Raw genomic sequence first — 10,695 nt, forward strand, 5'->3', positions numbered from 1 at the left:
ACAGATGCCCCTTCTCGGGCTGTAGGCACAGATGCCCCTTCTCGGGCTGTAGACACAGATGCCCCTTCTCGGGCTGTAGGCACAGATGCCCCTTCTCGGGCTGTAGGCACAGAAACTACTTTAGTTATGGGTAACATAGATAGTCTCTGTTGATTTCTGAACTTGGGATTGGGTCTATTTGTCACAGGACCCCAATCGTAGACTTTTTGGACACTCCTGTCCGGGGTAAAGGAACTTGAAACTGTAGAGGATACGTTGGAAGGTTTGCAGGTGAAAACACTGTGATGCTGGGACCTGTCACCAACTTTTGAGTTGCGGAAGGAACAGTCCTTAATAAGATGACTAGAACTCCCACAGTAAAAGCAGAGGTGAAGCTGCCTGCGATGGCGGCGTTCAGCTTCCGTGAGTTTGGAGCGTGGGTAGCTCTGGCATCTGCCCTCTCTCTGCATAGGAGGAGAGACTTGAGTTTGTAGAAAGCTTGACACGGAGGTCGCACTAGTCTCAATACATTGAGCAGGACTCTTCACTGTATTTAAAGCACCACCTAGGATTTCTGGTATGATTGGAATGATTCTTGATAGCAGACTTTGAAGTTGTTCCAATAAATAACAAAGAGTGTTTATAAGTTCAGGGTTTACAGCAGAAGACAGAGGAGTCCTGAAGCTTTCAAAGGAGGAAGTCGCTCTCTCAGGAGAATTCGCTGTGAAGGGACTGCCATAGGACTGACTTGAGCAACAGCCATCCACAGGAACGGATTGTGCAGGGAAAGTTGAAATGACTGGAGCAGGCTTGACTTGAACAGGAACTGGAGAAACAACAGAACTTGGAAGGGATTGTTGCAAAGTATCCAAACGGATAGACATTCCCTGTAGGAACTGGAACATCTGCTGCTGCGCAGCCTCTTGACCATCCAAACGGGAGACCAGATTTTGTAAGGCCCCTGACCCCACATTCTGACCACCATCCGAGTCCATGGGCCTTGGACAAACTGTCAGGTTCGGTCTGGTTTGTGTCCCCGGAGGGGGCGCTAGTGGGTCAGTGGAGGTAGGATGGAAGAATGAAGTGAGGAGGCAGTACTGGGTTTCTGCGCATGTGCACAATGTAGATTTATTAATAACAGAAAAGTCCAGATAATAATGCAGCAGAAAGTAAACAAACGAATGCAATGGAAATGACAATGGTAACGGCAATGGTAATGGCAATGGAATAGTATGGTTTGAAACTGAAAGTCTATGGCAGAGTTTGTAATGCAGAAATGGAACCAGAGTAATTAAAACGTGGAGCCAGCAGAGGTGAAATGATGGTAGCAAACCTGGTAGAAATGCAGGAGACTGGATGGTAATGTTCACTGTGCTGTTGGAAGTGCACAATCAGCATGCAGGCTGAATCACAGGTGAGATGACGGAATGCACCTGGAGAGGGAGTCTCTACTGCTGTAGGCTGGAGCACACTGCAGATGTAGAAGGTGTGAAGCCAGAAAGGTATTGCTGGTACTTGTAGTTCCACGGAAGTAACAGGTACAGGAGAATATCCAGGAACACAGGGGATCTGGAGACTGGAACACAGGGAACCACTGGAGGCTGGAACACAGGGAACCACTGGAGGCTGGAACACAGGGAACCACTGGAGGCTGGAACACAGGGAACCACTGGAGGCTGGAACACAGGGAACCACTGGAGACTGGAACACAGGGAACCACTGGAGACTTGACACACCGAATGTAGCAGGAGAGCTGGAGTGATTGCTGGAACTTGTAGTTCCACAGGAACACCGGAACTGCTGGAACCTGGAACGGCTGGGACCTGTTGTTCCACAGGTCTAACACACAAGGAAATCTCTGAAGACAGAGGATTGCAAACAGGAGCCACCTGTTCACGGGATGTGACGTGTTGTCCAAGGCAATGTGAGAGAGCCACAAACTGGAAGTTATACCTCCTGCCCAGCAGTGATTGGACACAAACTGCAGGCAGAGATACTAGCTGGATTAGGTGTCCAGATCAGCTGTGAGTTAGCTGAAGCATTCCAGGCTGCAGAGGACTGAAAACCAGAACTGGAACAGAACTGAACTGGTTAGGTGGAGCACGGTGAGCTGTGGGCTGCAGGAGACTGAAGACTGGGACAGAACTGAACTGCAGGGACCTGTAGTTCCACAGCAGTGATGTGATGGAAAATGCAGATTCCTGACAGTGTCTTTCTGACCAGAGGAGGGTTCTTGTTACCTCTGACATTGCAGCCCTGCTCTTCATTCCACCCTGCCTGGTTATGTAGGACACCGCTGTGACGTTGTCCGACTAAACCTGAATGGCTCGATATTGCAGAATATGAGCCGCATGTAGAAGGCCATTGTATATGGCCCTTTGTTCCAGAATGTTTATTGGAAGGACAGATTCCTGGCCTGACCACTTTCCTTGGAAGTTTTCCCCCTGGGTGACTACTCCCCAACCTTTGATACTTGCATCCATGGTTAGAGGAATTCAATTCTGAATCCCAAACCTGCGGCCCTCGAGCAGGTGAGAAGTTTGCAGCCACCAGAGTACTGAAATTCTGGATTTCGGCGACAGGCATATCTGCTGGTGCATGTGAAGATGTAATCAGGACCACTTGTCCAGGAGATCCAGCTGGAAGAACCGTGCATGGAATATTCCGTATTGTAGAGCTTTGTAGGAGGATACCATCTTCCCCAGAAGGTGAATGCACTGATGAACCGTTACCCGGGGAGGTTTCAAGATATCCCGGACCATTGATTGGATCACCAACGCTTTCTCCACTGGTAGAAATAACCTCTGCACTTCCGTGTCGAGTATCATCCCCAGGAAGGGCAGTCTCCTTGTCTGTTCCAAATGTGACTTTGGAAGGTTCAGGATCCACCCATGATCCCAGAGTAGTTGAGTTGAGAGCGCAATACTCTGCAACAGCTTCTCCTTGGAAGATGCCTCTATCAGCAGGTCATCCAGATATGGAATTATGTTCACTCTCTGTTTGCGTAGGAGGAGCATTATCTCTGCCATGACCATGGTGAACACCCTCGATGCTGTGGAGAGGCCAAATGACAACGTCTGGAACTAGTTGTGACAGTCCTGCAGTGCAAACCGTAGATAGGCCTGGTGAGGCGGCCAGATCAGAATGTGAAGGTACGCATCCTTGATATTCAGGGATACTAGGAATTCCTCCTCCTCCAGACCTGAGATCACCGCTCTCAGAGACTCCATCTTGAATTTGAAAACCCTCAAGTTAGGGGTTCAACGACTTCAGGTTCAATATAGGCCTTACCGAACCATCCGTTTTTTTTTTAACCACAAACAGGATTGAGTAATAACCCTTGGTTTTTGGGTGAGGTGGAACTGGAACAATGACATTTGTTTGTGCCAGTTTTTGAATGGCTTCCTGTAGAATAGCACTTTCTGTCAGTGAAGCTGGTAAGCCTGATTTGAAGAATCTGTGAGGTGGGAGTTCCTGAAACTCCAGTCTGTACCCCTGGTTAACAATATCCTTCACCCAGGGGTCTAGGCATGATGACGCCCAGACGTGACTGAAATCTTTTAGTCTCGCTCCCACCTGCCTGATGTCCAGGCTGAGAGGTCCATCGTCATGCTGAATATTTGGAGGAAGCAGAACCTGGTTTCTGTTCCTAGGAACCTGTTGGTGCAGGTTTTTGGGATCTTCCCTGACCACCTCTAAAGAAGGTGTGAGGGGGTTTGGATTTTTTTTAATTTTGCAGTCCAAAAGGACTGCAGTGTAGGATAAGATTTCCTAGCTGGGGCTGCTGCGGAGGGAAGAAATGTCGACTTACCCGCAGTCGCCGTGGAAATCCATGCATCCAATGCGTCCCCAAATAGTGCCTGACCTGTGAATGGCAGGTTCTCCACACTTTTCTTGGATTCTGCATCCGCAGTCCATTGGCGTAGCCAGAGTCCTCTGCGTGCCGAGACAGCCATGGAAGTAGCAGGCCAATGTCCTTTATGGCCTCCACCATGAAGCCTGCAGAATCCTGTATGTGACGTAAAAACAAGTCAGTGTCACTCCTATCCATAGTATCTAAGTCCTCTAGTAGGGGTGCCTGACCACTTTACTATGGCTTTATAAATCCACGAACAAGCAGTAGTGGGCCTTAAAGCCATACCTGTAGCAGTGTATAGTGATTTGAACGTAGTCTCAATCTTGCGGTCAGCCAGCTCCTTTAAGGCGGTTGAACCAGGGACAGGTAAAACCACCTTTGTAAACAGCCTAGATACAGAATCATCTACAATAGGTGGGGTTTCCCACTTTTCTATTCTCTTCAGGGAAAGGGAAAGCAATGAGAATTTTTAGGGATCTGGAATTTTTTCTCTGGGTTTTCCCAGGATTTTCAAACAAGGAGTTTTACTCCTTAGAAGCAGGGAAGGTAAGTGAGGATTTCTTATTTACTGTAATATAAGATTCCTCTACGTGGACCTTCTCAGAAATATGCAAAACATCCCTAATGGCTTCAATCATTAGCTGCACCCCTTTAGCAATGGATGCATATCCCCATCACCGTCCCCTGTATCAGAGTCGGTATCAGTGTCAGCTTGCATTATCTGGGCAAGTGTACTTTTTTTGGGGTATGTAGATGGGGTTTTAAATGAAGTAGTGGGAGCTGAATATTTCAAACACTCCACAGATTGTCTCAAAAACTGCGTCTCTTATTATGTGACATCCATGTTTAAATCTGGGATATCATTCCCCTTAAAGAATCCACCCATGGGGGTTCGGATTCAGAAGGCTGAGACAGCACATTGCAGTCCTGAGTACATGGAATAGACTCCTCAGGAGAAGATACACACTCTGCAGCATAGGAGACAGAGTCCTTAGACATAGTAATGTGGATATACACACTCTCACACACACACACACACACACACAGGAAAATGTCAGACACAGTTTCCCCCAGAGTACCTTCAGAGAGTCACAGAGTATAAGGAGCCAGCCATACAGTGCCCCTGTAGGTAGTTATGATAAAAGCCCGGTGCTGACTAACCTTAATAGGGAGGGCAGTGCTCCCAGTCAGTGTCCTAGTTCCTATGAGTCAATGATTCAGTTTCCTGTCAGCGGAGTAGAGAACCATTGACGCTTCAGGAAGTTGGTTCCTATTCCCGACCCCCCCACCCCCAAGTCCCATGAAGCATGGAGGCTGTTGCCAGCAGCCTTCCTGTAACCTAACTAACTCTAGAAAATAAAAAAAACTAGGAAACCTCCTAGGAGCTCCCCTAGCTGTGACTGACTCCTCTGGGCACATTTTCTAAACGGAGTCTGATAAGAGGGGCATAGAGGGAGAGGCCAGCCCACACTCTTAAAGTGCCAGTGGCTCCCAAAGGACCCGTCTATACCCCATGGTACTAAATGGACCCCAGCATCCTCTAGGACGTAAGAGAAAGTAGATTATAGCCTAGCAGATGATGATTACAGGGTATCATATGGTGTATTGCATGTAAAGTACCTTGTTCCACACCTACTCTGCTGTAGCAATGTACCTTATATAAGGGTGAGTAACACATGTACAGGCTTACCAGCGTATGAGCACACACATAAAGGAATGCTACCTTACCAATGCTTCCAGGAGTAACGTTAGGAGACATTTCTCTGATCCATCAGCTCATATGACTGATGTTATTGTTCATCTAGAATCTCCAATTCATACGATATGTTCCCCATCCATTGTTTTACATTGGTGCTGACATAGGACTTGGCGAGTGACTACATCTCCATTTATACTTCATGGTTAGTTACCAGTACAAGAGAGAGATATATATAAGTCTTATTATAATATTACATTTGTTATTGTGAGTGTTCTCAGGAGGGTGGACACAATGATAGTCTGAGACACAATATTATAAAGCCTTCACTAAAAGTTTTATTATACACACACATTTACAATTAATTGTCCCAGAGAGTTGTCTCCTATTCTTTGCAAGATTAATATTGTTACAGAAAAGTCACATTTCCATAATGTGTTTTATTTCCAGCAGATGGACACACAAGCAGGAATATCTCAGAAGGACATCTAATGTTATCCCCGGATTGTGAAATAAAAGATAATGACAGTAGACCGGATTCTCCAGGAGATAACCCCATTACCCCAATTATACATCCAGCTCTATCAGCTGGTCCCCCTGATCCTGCAAAATATTCTCCTGATCACTCTGATATTGGTGCATCTGTTACAGCTCTGAGAGTAGATACAGAATTTCCATGTGCTATAGATGCCAAATGTTTTACACAGAACACAAAGCCTATTACCCCACAGACAAGTATGCCAAGTGAGAGGCCATTTCTATGTTCTGAGTGTGGGAAATGTTTTACATACAAATCAAATCTTATTAAACATCAGAGATATCACATAGGTGAGAAGCCATTTCCATGTTCTGAGTGTGGGAAATGTTTTGCACACAAATCAGATAATATTAGACATCACAGAAGTCACACAGGTGAGAAGCCATTTCCATGTTCTGAGTGTGGGAAATGTTTTGCACAAAAATCAGATCTTGTTGCACATCAGAGAAGTCACACAGGTGAGAAGCCATTTCCATGTTCTGAGTGTGGGAAATGTTTTGCATACAAATCAGTTCTTATTAGACATCAGAGAAATCACACAAGTGAGAAGCCATTTCCATGTTCTGAGTGTGGGAAATCTTTTGCACACAAATCAGAACTTATTAAACATCAGAGATATCACACAGGTGAGAAGCCATTTCCATGTTCTGAGTGTGGGAAATGTTTTGCACACAAACAAAATCTTATTATACATCAGCGAAGTCACACAGGTGAGAAGCCATTTCCATGTTCTGAGTGTGGGAAATGTTTTGCACAGAAACCACATCTTGTTAAACATCAGAGAAGTCATACAGGTGAGAAGCCATTTCCATGTACTGAGTGTGGGAAATGTTTTATCCAGAAATCACATCTTATTAAACATGAGAGAAGTCACACAGGCGAGAAGCCATTTTCTTGCTATGAGTGTGGGAAATGTTTTACCTGGAAATCACAACTTGTTACACATCAGCGAAGTCACAGGCGAGAAGCCATTTCCATGTTCTGAGTGTGGGAAATGTTTTACACAGAAATTAGATCATTTTACACATGGAGAAGTCAGACAGGGGAGAAGCCATTTCCATGTTCTGAGTGTGGGAAATGTTTTGCATACAAATAAGATCTTATGAAACATGAGAGAAGTCACACAAGTGAGAGGCCATTTTCTTGTGTGTGAAATGTTTTACATAGAAATCACAACTTGTTACACTTCAGCGAAGTCACAGGTGAGAGGCCATTTCCATACTCTAAAAATAAATCAGCACAATAGACATCACTCAGGTGAGAAACCATCTTCTGGATTATACTTATTGCCATGCGTCATTGTTCAAGGTTCTCCTATGCTTTTTGCAATATACATGCTACCGCAGTGTGAAATAATCAGATGTCATGCCCTCATCTACCACTGCTATGCAGATGACCTATCTTTTGCTCCAGGTACTGAGAACCCAGTACAATCCTAAATGGTTGTCTAGCTGAGCTCCAGGTGTGGGTGATGCCAGTTGGCTGTGACTCAGTCCTGGTGAAACAGATTCTTATGATAGAAGCTCACCAACAAAGGGCAGGTCTACAGCTCAGCTTTGTTACCAACCAGACATACGCTTGGGGGTTCAGAGTTACAAAATGCTAATCATGTGCAGAATCTTGGTGTCCTGGATGGTGGAATGACACTTAGACATCAGGTATCTGCCACATTTGGATCCTCATATGAGGAACATAGCCAGACTCCAGCACTTATTTCCCTCAGAAGATCTACCTACAGTCATACATGCACTTGTATCATCACACATAGACTACTGCAATGTCCTCTACCTGGGTCTCCCAGCACAAGAATTGCACCGCTTGTAGCTTGTACAGAATGCAGCAGCCAGGCTGTTACCTAACCAGCCTGTTCCTGCCACATAACACCCATTCTCTGCTCCCTCCACCGGCTGCCTGTAAGATGGTGACTCTATTATATAATCTCACTCTCCCAGCCCTACATGACCAGGGTCAAAGGTACCAGAAGCAGCTTCTGCCTCTTTACTGCCCGGTTACTTCCATCTGCAGATGAAGGACTGTTACCAGCAGTACCAAGAATCCCCAAGCATTTCTGAGATGGAAGGGGGGGAGACATGGTGGTGGCACTAGTGCTGTAGCGGGGGCTGCCAGAGGCACTGTCTATGGGTAATATTGTCCCCAAGCAGTGCTGAGGTGGAAGAGGGGGGGGGCACAGGGTGGTGAGCAGTAGGGGGAGACAGGGAGGTTGGCAGTAGTGGTGTAAAGACAGGTTGAGGGGAGACAGGGCTGGTGGTAGTGGGGGAGACAGGGCGGATGGCCACAGTACAGTACCAGGGGCTACTGGAGGCAGTAAAGTTGTGTATGGGTCCCACACAGAACCAGTTGATAATTAGACTTAATGATGATTATGCTTCCTTATTTCTAATTAATCCCTTGTATGTGTTACTGTTATTTGCTGTGTCAGCCTTTATGTGTGTTCTGTGTAATAATCCTGAAAGTAGTGCTGCTACCGATCTCATATCATTTGTAGTAACTTGGAAAAGATGAGATATGAGATGCACTCTGGAAGCTTATAGGGGGTTAATCAGAGATGATCGCAGATGTGACATCACGCAGCCCCCGGAAAATGATTCCGACCCTCCCGCGTTCACCCCTCAGGGATGCAACCGCAATGTGTGTGTCTGCGTGGCCGCTGCGCATGCATATTTTTACAACACCAGAAAACTGCTGCGGGCCACTATTGCGGCTGGGTCTGAATGATATGTATATATTTTACTTACCTGCAATACTAACACGTAACTTGAATTGTTTCTGTGCTTTAAAGGATATTTTATCCATGTGCAGAGTAAAGTATATTTTAAGTTTAAAATATAGATAAAAATCTCGATTAAAGATATTAAATAAAGTTGTTTAAAAACAAAAGATTTCCGTTGAGTTTTTCTATTTGTCTTTGTATTATCTTATTTTCAGATAATTGTTGCTATGGTGACAGAAACAATTTCCTGTTAATGTATCACTTGTATTGTTACTTTTGTGTCCACATAATATCAGTATTACTGTGTATAAATATCCCGTCTGGTGTGTAAAGGTGGGTACACACGCTGCCATTGTGACTGGGATTTCCCTTGAAGTAGCCAGAGCCCAGAACCACCAATAGTGACTATGTACTTGTGATTTTGGCTATGTCCGATTTTGACAGCTCATTTGAATAGTGGGATGACATTACGGGGAGGGACTCTTTCTGTATGCATTTCGAGTCTGGTGTGACTCAAGGCATGCCTTGAAAAAGTAATTTCAGACTCGAAACGCGTTGCCCAAAGGAGGTCTTTGCACAGGTGAGGTGGATGTGTGTCTCTCATGTAAGGTAAAACCTATTTTATTTCTATATATTTGGGATTTGGAGCTTTGTTACCGTACCTCAGCTCAACAAAATCCTATATTCTTCCTTGCTGGGATCTCGCACAGCCCCCCTTCCCCCCTACGGCTTGTATGTTTATTTTTTCAACCATTTTAAACCATTTGTGAAATAAATTGTACCTTTATTGCATCACTGTACAAGTCTATTTGACGCAAAGAGACCTTTATATGTGGAGTTATGCCGTATTCATTGTGAGTAATGGTACGCTTGAGACGTAACTTATAACGATACCTTGATGTGTGTTATACTGTTCCTCACTATGTAAGTGAGGTATGCTGTTCCTAAGATTACCTGCATATCTTATTTGTGGGGTTAAGATATAAAGAAACCATTATAAGGGTTATAGCACATTATATTGTGTAATTGAGGTACGCCACCTCTAATCTACTAAAAAAAGATCATTCACTTTCATAAGGAGTACCGCATTATAATCTTGTGTATGGAATAATCTTGAACATACAGTGGGGCAAAAAATTATTTGGACAGCCACCGATTGTGCAAGTTGACCCACTTAAAAAGATGAGCGAGGTCTGTAATTTCCATCATTGGTACACTTCAACTGTGAGAGACAGAATCTGGAAATCACATTGTATGATTATTAAACAATTTATTTGTATATTGCGGAAAATAAATATTTGGACAATCAAAAAGTTGAACTCAATACTTTGTAATATAACCTCGGTTGGCAATTACAGAGGTCAAACATTTCCTGTAGCTCTTGACCAGGTTTGCACACACTGTAGCAGATCTTCTCTAGATCTGTCATGTTTTGGGGCTGTTGCCGGGCAACACGGACTTTCAACTCCCTCCACAGATTTTCTATTGGGTTGAGGTCTGGAGACTGGCTAGGCCACTCCAGGACCTTGAAATGCTTCTTATGGAGCCACTCCTTAGTTGCCCGGGTGGTGTGTTTGGGGTCATTGTCATGCTGGAAGACCCAGCCACGTTCCACCTTCAATGCTTTTACTGAGGGAAGGAGATTTTTTCCCAAAATCTCACGATACATGGCCCCATTCATCCTCTCCTTAATACGGGTCAGTCATCCTGTCCCATTTGCAGAAAAGCAGCCCCAAAGCATGATGTTTACACCCCCATGCTTTACAGTTGGTATGGTGTTCTTGGGATGCCATTCATCATTCTCCCTCCAAACACGGCGAGTGGAGTTTATACCAAAAAGTTCAATTTTGCTCTCATCTGACCACATTACATTCTCCCAGTCCTCCTCTGGATCA

The 10,695-nt window shown here is 44.9% G+C and overlaps 1 protein-coding gene across 1 annotated transcript; it reads left to right on the forward strand.

Moving 5' to 3' along the window:
• The first annotated feature begins 383 nt into the window (after positions 1–383).
• Positions 384–7,054, forward strand: LOC134984604 (gastrula zinc finger protein XlCGF17.1-like). The gene is made up of 2 exons (XM_063950148.1): positions 384–402; positions 6,183–7,054. Exons 1-2 carry the CDS (start codon positions 384–386, stop codon positions 7,052–7,054), a joined length of 891 nt encoding a protein of 296 aa, XP_063806218.1.
• Positions 7,055–10,695: the final 3,641 nt, after the last annotated feature.

The sequence above is a fragment of the Pseudophryne corroboree genome, assembly GCF_028390025.1.
Source record: "Pseudophryne corroboree isolate aPseCor3 chromosome 3 unlocalized genomic scaffold, aPseCor3.hap2 SUPER_3_unloc_7, whole genome shotgun sequence".
Classification (NCBI taxonomy): domain Eukaryota; kingdom Metazoa; phylum Chordata; class Amphibia; order Anura; family Myobatrachidae; genus Pseudophryne; species Pseudophryne corroboree.